This window comes from Jaculus jaculus, chromosome 11 (genome assembly GCF_020740685.1).
Source record: "Jaculus jaculus isolate mJacJac1 chromosome 11, mJacJac1.mat.Y.cur, whole genome shotgun sequence".
Classification (NCBI taxonomy): domain Eukaryota; kingdom Metazoa; phylum Chordata; class Mammalia; order Rodentia; family Dipodidae; genus Jaculus; species Jaculus jaculus.
This window is the reverse complement of record NC_059112.1, coordinates 111,824,672-111,838,790: the sequence shown is the minus strand read 5'-3', so window position 1 is coordinate 111,838,790 and position 14,119 is coordinate 111,824,672. Positions and strand designations below refer to the sequence as shown.

At 51.6% G+C, this 14,119-nt stretch overlaps 2 protein-coding genes across 2 annotated transcripts; both read right to left on the bottom strand.

Annotated features, from left to right (window-relative positions):
- On the bottom strand, positions 1-2,621 carry LOC101600893 (serine protease 29-like). The gene is made up of 6 exons (XM_045161310.1): positions 2,539-2,621; positions 1,754-1,905; positions 1,455-1,635; positions 1,037-1,302; positions 245-411; positions 1-165 (listed from the first exon to the last, which is right to left on the bottom strand). Exons 1-6 carry the CDS (start codon positions 2,619-2,621, stop codon positions 1-3), a joined length of 1,014 nt encoding a protein of 337 aa, XP_045017245.1.
- Positions 2,622-9,166: 6,545 nt separating this feature from the next.
- On the bottom strand, positions 9,167-12,357 carry LOC105943633 (serine protease 28-like). Its single transcript, XM_045161309.1, has 6 exons — positions 12,280-12,357; positions 11,275-11,335; positions 10,970-11,150; positions 10,594-10,859; positions 9,428-9,591; positions 9,167-9,316 (listed from the first exon to the last, which is right to left on the bottom strand). Exons 1-6 carry the CDS (start codon positions 12,355-12,357, stop codon positions 9,167-9,169), a joined length of 900 nt encoding a protein of 299 aa, XP_045017244.1.
- Positions 12,358-14,119: the final 1,762 nt, after the last annotated feature.

Below are 14,119 nucleotides of genomic sequence, written 5' to 3'. Positions count from 1 at the left end.
TCAGGAGAACTTCTGTATCTGCCGTGTGATCCAGGGCACGTAGGTCTGCACACGTGCATAGACCCCAGGGATGTTTTTCTCGGCACAGCCAAAGCCCCAGCTGACCACTCCCACCAGGCTCCAGGAGCCCGACACCCTGCACACCAGGGGGCCACCTGAGTCGCCCTGCAGGAGGAAAAAGCATTCGTGACCATTGGTTCTGAAGTGGGAATGGAGACATAGACAGAGAGCGGATTGTACTCACCCTGCAAGAGTCTCTGCCCTCGCTGCCTGCACACAGCATGTCATTCAGGATGAGCCTCTGGCCCTGGTACTGATGGCTGGAGGCGTTGTGGTACAGCTCCTCACAGAGGTCGTTGTCCACTATGGGCACCTGCACCTGCTGCAGGAGGTAGGGTGGGGGCAGCGATGCTGGGGAGAAAGGAGTTTGGATCTGGTAAGACATAGACCCCACCTGTCCAACGACCCTGCTCCTCATACCGGGGGCTGAGAGGAGGCCTATGTCTGGCATGACCCATCCCTGCCCAAGTCCAGCCCCGTCCACGAGCTTCAGCAACCCCCTGGATCAGTATGCTCACAGATACCAAGACACGGGTCACATCCACCTCTGACGTCAACTCTACACATGGATTCTGTCTGCCGGCAGTTGTGAGGAACAGACCACAAATAAAGTTGCTTTCTGGTGTCTCCCCAAAGACATTTTTGTTCATTGAATAAAGCAAGAAGGAGCAGAGGCTGGCCAGATTTCTCAGTGGTTATGAGCACTTGTTGAGCAAGCATAAGACCCGAGTTTGATCGCAAGCATCCACATGAAAACAGTCTTGTTCGGGGCTCAGCCATTCCACCAGCCTCAAGTGCTGAGGCTCACAATGGGAATATTAAGGTTGCTGGGGAAATGTACCTAGAAGCACTCCATGTTCCTCATTTGTTCTCTGTTCTCTCTAGAACCTTCCCGAGGATCTCGGGATCCCTGCCCACCAGGAGTCCTCAGATAGTGAGTTGATTCCAACAGCCTACTTCCTTCCCCACTATGTACCAAACATGCTGATTGTGCCCCAGCCGGTCACCCAGCACTGGTTCCTGGAGGTAACCTTCAGAGATACAGAGGGCAGCTTGACAGGCTTGACGTTAGCAGAGAGATGCACAGGCTCTTCCAGCCGGAGCAGCGCCACATCAGAACCAAGATTAGCACGGATGTAGTCCTGGTGGACGATGACCTGGCTGACGTCCCACAGCTTCTGGCTCTCGTACAGGTACACGTCCCCAGCGTGGATCCGATAGGCTGACGGGTCGGAATCTTTCCTGGGGGTCAGAGAGAACCCGAAAGGGCATATTCTAGGGTTCCCCTTCGGCACCACGAGGAAGCTCTCCGTAATTCTGATAGAATCAACTGGGCCCCAGGCTTCAGCCCCTCCTCCCAGATGCACCCACACCCCTGTCAGAGCAGAACTCACTTGCGGACGCAATGGGCAGCTGTCAACACCCACTGGGGGTGAATGATTGAGCCCCCGCAGATGTGCACCCAGGAGGCCGAGTTGTAGCTATAGATTCTCAGGCTGACCTGCCACGGCCACCTCCCCTGAGGGGCACTCTGTCCCCCCACGATGCCCACCAGCGCATCCTTGGTGACAGGTGCTGAAAGAAACATGCGGAGGGTCAGGGAGCCAGCGCGCAGCCTGCAGCCCACACTCAGACAGGGAGTTGGGGACAGAGCTTCTCAGGGCCTCGGTGGAAGACAGGGGTGAGGGCTCACCTGGGGATCCAGCTGTGGAGCCCCCCACCAAGAAGACAGTCAGACACAGACCCAGCAGGCTCAGCATCTGCAAAGAGAGGGTCCGGAGGGACATGGAGGAAGTCGCGCTAGCCACGGTCAGGATGGGGTGGGACGAAGAGGGCCAGAGCACCCTGCCAGGGAAGTAAGGGAGAGGAAGTTGCTTTCACCTTGCCAGGTCCCTGCAGCTGTCCCCTGCGTGGGTCTATCAGCCCTTTTATCCTCCAGCCCCAGGAAGACCTGGGGGAGGGGGCGGGGGGGCCGGGGGCTTGGCCAGGCCTCAGCTCGGAGGAGGGGCTGGGAGGAAGTGACACTTGACCTCAAGCAAGGCACTGAGAGGGTTGGCCACCCATGTTCCGGGACTGAAATCTTTCCTCAGGTCTATGCCCCAGACTCAGTCAGAGAAGTGTCGCCATCTCTTCTCAACAGCATCACTAGGACGATTAAAAGGAGTGCCAGCTCACCCGATGGAACAGCCTGTGCTCATGGGTGGCCCAGCTTCCCCATGCCTAGAGCACAGGGCCACCTGACCATGTGTCACCGAAGGGCTTCTGCCCCCAGGAGTTGGCTGCTGTGCCTACAGCTCACAGGAACCGCCCCGGGGTGTCTGGTTGGTAGCTGGAACTGAACCAAAGCTGAAGGCCAGCAAACCGAGACCTGTTCCTCGCTACACGTGCAGGCAGCTGAGGCCAGGGAGCCCAGATCTGATAGAGAGGCCCACCACTCAGGCTCCGCTGCCCCGTGACTGCCCCTGCTGCTTCTCATACCGCAGCTGAGGCCAGAGGTGGAGCCCACCGTATCCCAGGGCCAAGCTCCTCATGGCCCACGCATACAGCCTTAGGATGGCCATGGGGGCATTTTGGCAGGTGCAGGATCCCACGGGGACAGGCTCTGTAATTCCCCGTGCCCTGGCCCCAGCCCCAGCCTTTGCTATGTGACACAATGAGCTTCTCTGAGTTTAGAGCAACAACCACCAGATCCGTGAGGCAGGCAGCTGCCTTGGGATGGATCTAGAAGGAGTATCAGGGCTTTTTACCATCCATACCTCCTGGGAAGCTCCCTGGCCTAGGAGTGACTCAAGGGCCAATGAAAGAGAAACTGTATCTTTTTCTTAGGAATACTTTTTTAATTTAATTTTTGGGAGGGGGGTTTTGGGGTAGGGCTTCACTCTAGCCCAGGCTGACTTGGAATTCACTATGTAGTCTTAGGGAAGCCTTGAACTCATGGCGATCCACCTATCTCTGCCTCCCAAGTGCTGGGATTAAAGGCATGAGCCACCACACCTAATTTAATTTTTTATTTACTTATTTGAGAGAGATAAGAGAGAGGGAGGGAGGGGGAGAGAGAGAGAGAAAATGGGTGCTCTGCAAATGAACTCCAGATGCATGTGCCACCTTGTGTATCTGGCTTACGTGTGTCCTGGGGAATCAAACCCGGCTCCTTAGGCTTCATGTGAAAGCACCTTAAGCGCTAAACCATCTCTCCAGCCCAGAAACTGTATCTTGCTCCCTACAGCCATTGCAGACTCTGGGGTTCCTTATCTGGGTGAGATCACCTGAGACCCCTCACTGGTGATACTTGCTACTGTCGTTGGGCAACAGGGCCTGGGGACAGGATACCTGCCTTCACTGATAGGGGCTGGGTCGGGCCACCATGAGTGCATCCCGTGACATGATCAGAGAAAGAACCCAGGACCATATGTTGGGGAAGGGCAGCTGTTAGCAATGGGGCCACAGATTGGCCAATAAGAGGGCTGTGTCCCGATCCTAGGGCTCAGGGAGGCTGTTAGGTGAAGGATGTGGCTACCCAGGGCTGGTGTTGCAAGAGAAGGGCGTTGGGTAAAGTCTTGGCCGAGGGACCAATACCAAGGTCATCATCTCTGAGCAAAGGCTACAGAGGCTGGCGGACATGGGAACACAGGGATGGTGGAAGGACAAGAATAGATGATTTTCCCATGTCCCTCATGCATCACAATGCTGAGTATAAGAAGAATATGGATTAGGGATAAATCCAGCTCTGGACACAGCTTTTTTTAAAGAAAATTTTTCTTTATTTGAGAGAAAGAGAGATAAAAATAGGCAGAGGAGAGAGAGAGAGAAGAGAGAGAGAGAAAGAGAACAGGCATGCCAGAGCTTTCAGCCACTGCAAACGAACTCCAGATGTGTGTGCCCCTTTGTGCACCTGGCTTATGTGGGTCATAGGGAATAGAACCTGGTCCTTTGGCTTTTCAGGTAAAGCCATAACCACTAAGTCATTTCTCCAACCCATAACTCTTTTTTGAAAATTTTTTTTTATTTATTTATTTCACAGCAAAGAGAATGGGTGCACCAAGGTTTCCAGCCACTGCAAATGAATTCCAGACACATGTGCCACCTTGTGCATCTGGCTGATGTGAGTTCTGGGGAATCAAACCTGGGTCCTTAGGCTTTGCAGGCAAGCGCCTTAGCTGCTAAGCCATCGCTCCAGCCAAACACCTGTTTTATAAGGTCTGAAAGGTCAAGACAGGCATGATGGTGCATGCCTATATCTCAGCACTCTAGTGGCTGAAGGAGAATTGCCACAAATTCAAGACCAGCCTGGGGTGTATATGCATTCAAGCAGGAGATGGAAACTTTGAGTTGTTGCCTGATATAAGCATCTTTTGGTGGTTTGGTTCAGGTGTTCCCAATGAACTTAGCTGTTCTGAGTGCTAGGTTCCCCAGCTGATGGCAATTGGAAATTAAAGCCTCCTGGAGGTGGTGTATTGTGGGAAACAGGTTTAAAGGTGTTACAACCAGTTTCCCCTTGCCAGTGTTTGGCACACTTTCCTGTTCCTGTTCAATAACTTACATTGGCCGGGGGGGGATGTCCACCCTCTGCGCATGCCATCATTTTCTTCTGCCATCATGGAGCTTCCCCTAGAGTCTATAAGTCAAAATAAACCCATTACCCAAAAGCTGCTCTTGGATGGGTGATTTCTTTTTATTATTTTTTAAATATTTAATTTATTTATTTGAGAGAGCTAGAGAGAGAGAGAGAGAAAGGAAGAGGCAGAGAAAAAGAGAGAATTGGCATGCCAGGACCTCCAGCCACGGCAAATGAACTCCAGACACCTGCACCCCCTTGTACATCTGGTTTACGTGGGTCCTGGTGAACCGAACCAGTGTCCTGAGGCTTTGCAGGCAAATGTCTTAACCGCTAAGCCATTTCCCCAGGCAGGACAAGTGATTTCTGCCAGCACTGTGAACCTGACTGCAACACATCTGTTTAAAGCCTGCCATAACGTGGCTTGGAACCCATAAGCCATATCTTATTCCAGCATGAGAACAGCATCTTATTGCAAAAATGATGCACAAGACTCAGGCCACTGGCTAAGCATGGGGCAGGACCTCCCTGCTCTGTCTCAGGTGGCAGAATTGTGCATTCAGCCTTCTCACACTCATACACACATCCTGGCATGCACATCCTTTGGATGGGAATGGGGAAATCCAACTGTGAGCCCTGTCCCCCTCCCCCCGCTGGTCTCCTGGGTGGTGTGAAGGGCGAGGAGCAGGGTCAGAACCAGGGGGAAGATAAATAGCTCTCCTGGGCCTGTCCAACATGCTGTGGTGAAGCACAGCTGCGGAGACCAGGACCAGCCCCTTCTGACTGACAGGAGCCCCGATATTACTACTGCTGCTTCCTCACCATGGAAGGAGCTTCATAGTGTACACAGCCTAAGGTCACCCTAAAATTCTAAGAACACAGCAAAGGAGAGTAAGGACATCTGGTCTTCTCACCCTCTGACCTGGAGTGCCACACCATACTCATATCCCTGGCTGTCACCTGAAGCCCTGCTTACACATACAATGTGGGAGATGTATTGGTCCAATTTCAAACAAGTGTCTAAGCACTGAGCCATCTCTTCAGCCCTATTCATCCATTTTCAATAAAATAAAATAAAATAAAATGCCTTAAACAAGACTTGACTTTCAAACCGCAAGAGTACAAACAAGCAGGGAGTGTTAAGTCCCCTTCCACCCAAATTCTTTTGTCGGGCCCCAGACCTGAAAAGCCATCCGCAGTGATGCATGGTGAGTGCCGGAAGGGCCTGTGGCCTTGAAGCCAGGAGACCTAGATAAGGCCTCCTGTCTTAGAATGCAGAACAGAGCTAAGTCAAGCTTCACAAAGACACTGGAGAGACTCAGGAAGGGAATTACACCAGAAAATGGGGAAGATTGTACCTCCCTGACTACACAGCCAATGGGGAAAAGGAGGAAGGGACTGTGCTTAGAAAATTATAAAAGTGGGGTGAGATGGCCAGAGGCCCAGGCATGCCCATTCTCCCTCTCACTTCTCGTTCCCTCTCTTTCTGTCTCCCTCTCTGTCTCAAATAAAAAGGTGGGTTTTTTTTTAATTAACTCAGGGGTTGGAGAGATGGCTTAACAGTTAAGACACTTGCCTGCAAAGCCTAAGGATCCAGATTTAATTCTCCAGGGCCCATGTGAGCCAGATGCACAAGGTGGTACATGCATCTGGAGTTTGCAGTAGCTGGAGGCCCTGACATGCCCATTCTCTCTCTCACCTGTCTCACTGTCTCTCTCAAACAAATACGAATAAAATATTTTTTAAAAATAAGACAGAAATATGTGGTCCTTCACAGTGCCTGACACTACCAACACAAGACCATCATAATAGGAGGAAAAGATGATGACATCAAAAAAAGAGAGCCTGATTGAGAGGGGGAGGGGAGATGATGGAGAGTGGAGCCTCAAAGGAGAAAGTGGGGGAAGGGGGGAATTACCATGCAATATTGTTTACAATTATATATATATATATATATAAAATGGAGCTAGAGAGATGGCTCAGTGGTTAAAGACACTTGCTTACAAAGCCTGACAGCCTGGGTCCGATTCCCCAGGACCCACATAATGCCAGATGCACAAAGTGGCACACGCCTCTGGAGTTTATTTGCAGTAGCATGAGGCCCTAGTGTGCCCATCCCCTCTCTGTTTACAAATAAATAATAAAGGGCTGGAGAGATGGCTTAGTGGTTAAGCGCTTGCCTGTGAAGCCTAAGGACCCCGGTTCAAGGCTCAGTTCCCCAGGTCCCACATTAGCCAGGTGCACAAGAGGCGCACGCATCTGGAGTTCGTTTGCAGAGGCTGGAAGCCCTGGTGCGCCCATTCCCTCTCTCTCCCTCTATCTGTCTTTCTCTCTGTGTCTGTCGCTCTCAAATAAATAAATAAATATAATTAAAAAAAATAAATAATAAAATTTTTAAAAAGAAAATTATAAAAATGGCCATTTTTGAGCTGGCGAGACGGTTAAAGCACTTGGCCTACAAAGCCTAAGGACCCAGGTTTGATTCTATAGTATCCATGTAAGCCAAATGCAAATACACAAAGTGGTGCATGCCTCTGGAGCTCGTTTACAGTGGCTGGAGGCCCTAGCATGCCATTCTCTCTCTTTCTCTCTCTCTCTCTCTCTCTCTCTCTCTTTCTCTCTCTACATAGATAGATAGATAGATAGATAGATAGATAGATAGATAGATAGATAGATAGATAGATAGGATACACACAAACACACACACACACATATATATATATATATATCTGTCCCAAATAAATATTAAAATATTTTTAAATGGCCATCTTTGTGCTGGGTGTGGTGGCACTTGCCTTTAATCCATGTACTCAGGAGGCAGAGGTGGGAGGATCACCATGAGTTCAAGGCCACCGCCAAGACTATGTACTGAATTTCAGGTCAGCCTGAGCTTAAGTGAAACCCTACCTTAAAAAACAAACATGGCTGGAGAGATGGCTTAGTGGTTAAGGCATTTGCCTACAAAGCCAAAGGACCTCGGCTTGATTCCCCAAGACCCACGTAAGCCAGATGCACAAGGGGGCACATGCATATGGAGTTCGTTTGCAGTGGCTGGAGGCCCTGGAGCGCCCATTCTCTCCCTCTCTCTGTCTCTTCCTCTCCCTCTCTCTCTCTCTCTCTCTCTCTCTCTCTCTCTCTCTCTCTCAAATAAATAAATTAAAATTAAATAAAGTACAAAACAAGCAAAAAAAAAAATGGTCATCTATGTTCACCAAGTGAACCTGCCTTTTTTTTTCTGGTTGGCATTCCACCTGCAGAATTTAGAAGAAACTGCCTCACTTTCGTGGCACAGCCTCTCAGTCTCTTTATGAAGAGAGGTGGGTATTTTCTACTAGCACACACCACGTCCTGATGCTCAGGGAGCTTGCAATTGCCTGGGCTCTCCTTGCCAGACAAATGGACCCTCGGGAGTACAAGTCTGTGTTCTGAGGATATCCTCCCTCTGTAACATAGCCTGTAGGCTTGCACTACTTCAAACCCCTTTTACAAATCCCCTGCTGACCCTGAGATTAAAAAAAACCCTGAGAAAAAAAAAAAAAAAAAAAGCTGGTGTGGTGGCACATGCCTTTACTCCCATCACTTGGGAGGCAGAAGTAGGGGAATTGCTATGAGTTCTGGAACTATACAGTGAATTCCAAATCAGCCTGGACTAAAGTATTATCCCTCATCAATAAAGAGTAGGCCAGGCGTGGTGGCACATGCCTTCAATCCCAGCACTAGGGAGACAGAGGTAGGAGGATTGCCTTGAGTTCGAGGCCACCCTGAGACTACATAGTGAATTTCAGGTGAGCCTGGACTACAGTGAAACCCTACCATGAAAAATAAAACAGAAAAAGAAAAAAAAAAGATTGAGAAAATAGGGGAGACTTAAAAGATGGCTTAGCAGTTAAGGCATTTGCCTATAATGCCTAAGGACCTAAGTTCCACTTCCAAGGACCCATGTAAGCCAGATACACAAGGTTGCTCACATATCTGAAGTTCATTTGGATGGGCTGGAAGCCCTGGTGAGACTATTCTCTCTTTCTCTCTGTCTTTCTCTCTCTGCCTTTCTCCCTCCCCCCCTTCTCTCTCTCTCATAAATAAACAGATAATATATATATTTTTTAAAGCCAACAGAGTTCCTGTCACCCAGCAGATGGTTAGTAGAACAAGTAACTCAGAGAGCTGAAGAATGATCCTGAATGCCCGGGTGCCATCAACACCGTCTCTGGGTGACAAGATGCCCACACAGGGATGTATTAGGGGATGATGGCCGCCAACCAGCCCTTCTCCGTACCCTCGCCCCAGAACCACTCCTCTGCACAGCCACACCCACCTCAATAACCACTCTGACCACTTCTGTTTCTTTGCTATTCACCCACTTTAATGAGACAAAGGCAAGGCCCCACTTTGAGGGCCTCTACCAACCTGTCAAGCAGGGAAGGACGTTGGGGTGGCACGGCTGCAGGACAGGGGTGGGGTTTGAAAGCCCTTCTGGAGAAGAAAACAGCAGAGGAGGCAGGAAGTGGGGGACATACACCCCTCTGCTCAGCAGCTGGCGGGCACAGCAGTCTAAACGTACTCATAGATCCAGTCCAAGTGGCTCTGGACTCTGACGAAGACTGCAGGCAGCTTCAAGGAGCATTCAGTTCCCCAGCTGACCACTCCCACCTGAACCCATCTTTCAGACTTCCAGCATACCAGGGGATCCCCAGAGTCACCCTGCAGGGAGAGAACACCCCATCAGAGGCAGAACACACAGAAACTCCCTCATCCAGGCTCCCTCCTTCAGCTCACGGAGCCCGAGGGGCGTGGCTGGGCTGAATGGCTCACCAAGCAGGGGCCTCGACCCTCACTGCCAGCACACAGCATGTCTTTGAGGATGGCCTTGCTTTTGTCTCTGAAATTAGGGTCCTTCCTATAAGCCTCGTCACAGCTCCGCTCGTCCTGCAGCGGGATCCTCACCTTCTGCAGCTGGTAGGGCGCCTGCAAGGGCACTGGGGTGGAGTGAGGGGTGAGGAGTCAGAAAGGTGCTGGGGCTTTGTCCTCCATCACCAAGAGAAGCCCTAATGCCAGCCATGCTAGCCCTGATCCGTGGTGCTAGCCGGGAGCCAGCTGGAGCCTCAGTTTCCCCATATGTCTGGGGAGTGACCATGACCTCAAGCTATCTCTACAGACCCTGCTGAGCCAAATGAACTCAGATTCTATAGATGGGATTTGAGAGAACCCTTTCCTTCCCCAAACTTTAAACAGATGTCTTTGGGCTAAAATGAGGTCACTCTGAGATGTGTGTGGTGACACAGGCCTGTCGTCCCAGCTGTCAGGAGGCTGAAGCAGGAGAATAGTGAGTTCGAGGCCAGCCTGGGATGCATAGTGAGACCTTTACAATGAAAACACAAAACAGTCCACCTGGATTCGGCAAGGATTCTTATAAGAGAGAAACAGAGAAGAGAGCTGCATGCAAACATGGCAGAGATGCGTGACGCAGCCGCAAGCCGCAGAGCACGCGTCCCCTCCCCTCGTCCCACCCTGCCACCCTGCCAAAGCTGGGAGGAGCGAGGAGGACCCTACCCTGCCCGCATCTGGCCCTCAGAGGCCCTCGCAACTGAGTGAAGCCCCCAGCTCTAGCTGCCCAGAGCTGTGGGGCTCTGGCTGTGACATGCATATGGAAGACCTCCCGCCCAGAGGTTTGGGGAACACGTGATTGCTCCGAGCAGGAATCATAGTCGGATGTCCCCAGAAACAACACCCGGGAACCATCTGGGGAGGCGGCTGCAGCCGATGGACACCTGGCACAGGTTAGTTTTGCCCTGGCCTCTTGCTATGACTTTGTGGATAAGTTGACCAGGGGCCAAGAGACCCAACCAGAAAAGGCCAGGTGACAACTGGGATGTGGGAGGGACTTCCCACTTATGTCGTCATGAATGACCCCCCGGGAGGAAGGTGCTCAAAATGTGGCCAGTGCCTCTCTCCACGTCTCCAGCCCCAGCTACGCTCACCTGCTGTATAATAGTTGCCCCAGCCTGTCAGCCAGCACTCATCACTTGAGGTGAAGTTGTCACTGTGTTGTGGTAAACTGACAGGCCTGACGTAGTCGTTGAGGGCCATGGGGGTGGTCAGCATTAGCAAGGCCACATCAGAGCCGAAATGGGGAATGGTGGCGTTAGGGTGTCTGAAGATGTGATGGATACCGAGCAGCTTCCCCCCCGTGTAGAGATACACTTCTCCGACCTGGATGCGGTATGCTGAGGGGTCGGCATCCTTCCTGAGTGAGGACAAGGATAGAACCACGGCCTTTCAGAGGCAGCTGTTCAGGCGCAGCCCTCCCCCGCCCCCACATCCTCCCTCCAGTAAGCACCCCTGGCTGCGTCTCACCGGAAGATGCAATTGGCAGCGGTCAGCACCCACTGAGGGTGGATGATGGAGCCTCCACAGATGTGCTCCCAGAAGGCCCAGCGGTAATTGTAAATCCTCAAACTGACCTGCCATGGCCATTTCCCTTGATGGGTACCTTCGCCTCCCATGATGCCCACCATTTTGCCTTTGAGGACAGGTGCTAAAAGCAACATGAACAGGTCAAGGAGTGGGGCATAGACCAAGTGTGTCCCCCACGGGAGAATAGGTGGCGGGCTGGGATGGGGGCACTGGGACAGAGCAGGCATTGAGTGAGTTTGACTCACAGGGGACCTCGGGTGCAGAGTCTCCCAGGCAGGGCAGAGCCAGGAGCAGCAGCCACAGCATCTGCAGGGGAAGGGGAGATGTGGGGGACAGGACCTTTGTCACTCAGAGGTGCCCAGCCTCCTCAGCAATGGCCACCCCAGCTCACCTCCTCAGACCCTCTCTCGCCTCTCTGTCCAAGGAAGAGCTCAGGTTTGGTGGGACCTTCCTGAAGGTAGGGTGGTGCTCAGGATGTGGGCCTCTGGAGTCTCCTGCCCTGAGCCCACAAGTGCTCCTGGTAGGAACTTGCACACCCCCTGGGTCCCATGCCTAGTCCATTATTTCATGACGGGGGCTTTACCCACCTGAAATATCTGTAAGCATCTCTGGACATTTCTGACTGCCAGGCCTATGAAGGAACCCCTGGCACACAGTAAGTAGGGGCCAGAAATGCTGCTAAAACTTGGAGCTCTCTGACTTCACATGGGCCCAGAACGCCATTAAAACGACCCCACTTTAGGCACAAACACATCTCATTCCACCCCTCATGTGGCCAGGAGAGCAAGGGAGCTTTCAGACCTCAGCAGAGAAAGGTCAGTAACTGGCTCCCTGCAGTGTCACCGCTGTCCCTGAATGGGCTAGGCACTCCCCCTCCCCTCTGCGGGGACTGTCCAACACAGCTCAGAGACACGCTGGGAACTCACCTTGGCCACAGGAGCTGTGAGACCTCAGAAAGAGGAGGGCAAGCCCAAGACTGAACACAACTCAGGTCCTAGGGTACCCAGGTGGTAGCAAGACAGGGAATGAATGTCCACACGCATAAGCAGGAAGGAGGGCTTATATGCTAAGCTGGACAAAGGTGGCCACATCACCCAAAATGAAGCCCAGCTTTCTCAAATATCATTAGTGCATCCAACGTCAATGCAAAGACAGTGCAGGCGTCAGTGCCTGGCAGGAAACGCTTGGCTGGCTACCTTAACAACTTTGTTTATCCTATAAGGTTGGCACATGTGCCTGGGTCACCGGGCAGGCAAGATGAAGGTGACAACCAAGATGGCCATGGTCAGGTCAAGCTGGACCTTTCTTTGGCATCCTCCGTTGAGCATTCCGACAGCTGCTGACCTCTCTTGGACTTCTTGGCACAGCTTGGTTTTTTCCTGTTTGTTTGGGGTTTTTTTTGTTTGTTTTGTTTCGGGCATTGTGCATGCTAGGCAAACACTCTTCAACTAAGCCATCTCCCCGGCTCTGCGTGCTCTCATCGTATCTCAAGCTTAGCTGGCATGGAGGGATGTGCACTTGGAGGGGCATCTAACCGGGACTCTCCTTCCTAGCCCCAGCCACCCACTGCTGCCCGGCAGCTTCTGTGTGCGTGGACATTCTGGGGCCATATGCTACAGGGCCACCGTGCTCCTGAGCAGAAGGCTGACTCTCCCGGGGGTCATGATGGGCTGTGACCCTATATGAGCATGTGGAAGTGTGTGGGTGGGCGTGAGGGGAGAGTGCACATGTGTATGTAAGTGCATGGTGGGAGTGTGGAGTGGGTTGCATGCATGTACAGGTTTGTGCATGTGTAAGCATGTAGGTGCATGAGATGGACTTGAATATGTGTATGTGTGCATGTTTGTAAGCATGTGGGTGTGTGGAGTGGGCTACATATGTGTGGATATGTGTATGTGAGTGTGCAGAGTGGGCATACACACATGTGTATGTATGTGCATGTGTGAGTGGTATGTGGAGTAAGTGTGTATATGTGTATATGTATGTACATGGATAGATAGATGATAGATAGATCTGTTAGTGTGCAGAGTGGGCACGTACACACGTCTATATATGTGCACTCCAACACCTCCTAGTGTGACTTACTTAATATTTTAAGTGAAATCTGAAGCTCAGGAGCCAGGTGTGGGCATCAGGGGGCAGGGTTCTGGGTGGTTCCTCCGTGACCTGTGACCCAGGAGAAGATAACCCGAGAGCATGGCAGCTCCGTTCAAAATGGACACAGAACCCCTGAAACTGCCCTCGGCTTCCTCAGAGCCAGTGTTCAGGGGCACAGGACAGGTAGAAATGTAACTAATCAAAGCCAGGCGTGGTGGCCCACGCCTTTATCCGAGCACTCAGGAGGCAGAGGTAGAAGGATCGCCATGAGTTCAAAGGTCACCCTGAGACTCCTTAGTGAATTCCAGGTTAGCCTAGGCTAGAGTGAGACCCTGCCTCAAAAAACAAAACCAAAAAAAAAAAGAAAGAAAGAAAGAAAAAAGAAAAGGGAAAAAGAAAAAGAATGAAATGTGACTAACAGATGGGCTCCACTGCAGAGTTTAGAGGTGGCAGCAAAGTCCCCCGTTTCCAAAGCTGCCGGGGCCACCTGCCGACCTGCTTGCAGCGATGGGGCTGTGGGAAGGCACAGGGAGTCATCAGAGTCCTGCAATCTCCAGGCTGGCATGGCTGAAGCCTGGCCCTTGCAGAGCCTGGGACAGGTTTGATTTGGCAAAGGCGTTATAGTTCTTGCTTAGAAGCAGGTGTGCCATTGACCAACACGGTGCATTGCTAGAGGAGAAAGCTCTGAAAGACCTCCTGTGTGGCTGATAAGAAGAAAAACCCATCTGGGGGCTGGAGAGATGCACACACACATACCTATATATCTCCCCTCTCTCAAATAAAGAAAGAAAGAAAGAAATAACATAGTTTTAAAGAAAAACACACCTGGGGAAGGAGCAGGGGCTGAACAGCATGTCCAGAGAGACCTATTGAGATCTTAGTCCCCTCCCAACCGCACACCTATGAATGGGACCTTATTTGGAAACAGACTTGAGCTAGGCTGGCATTTCCAGAGATCTTCCTGGGTTAGGGTTGACCTAAACATAGACAAGC

Coding starts and splice junctions, on each gene's coding strand:
- LOC101600893 (XM_045161310.1), bottom strand. CDS start 2,621: ATGGCCATCCTAAGGCTGTATGCGTGGGCCATGAGGAGCTTGGCCCTG. Junction 1,303..1,454: donor GCTGCCCATTGCGTCCGCAA/GTGAGTTCTGCT, acceptor TCTGACCCCCAG/GAAAGATTCCGACCCGTCAG. Junction 412..1,036: donor GGGCACAATCAGCATGTTTG/GTACATAGTGGG, acceptor CTTTCTCCCCAG/CATCGCTGCCCCCACCCTAC.
- LOC105943633 (XM_045161309.1), bottom strand. CDS start 12,357: ATGCTCAACGGAGGATGCCAAAGAAAGGTCCAGCTTGACCTGACCATG. Junction 11,151..11,274: donor CTCTGCACCCGAGGTCCCCT/GTGAGTCAAACT, acceptor TGTTGCTTTTAG/CACCTGTCCTCAAAGGCAAA. Junction 10,860..10,969: donor GCTGCCAATTGCATCTTCCG/GTGAGACGCAGC, acceptor GTCCTCACTCAG/GAAGGATGCCGACCCCTCAG.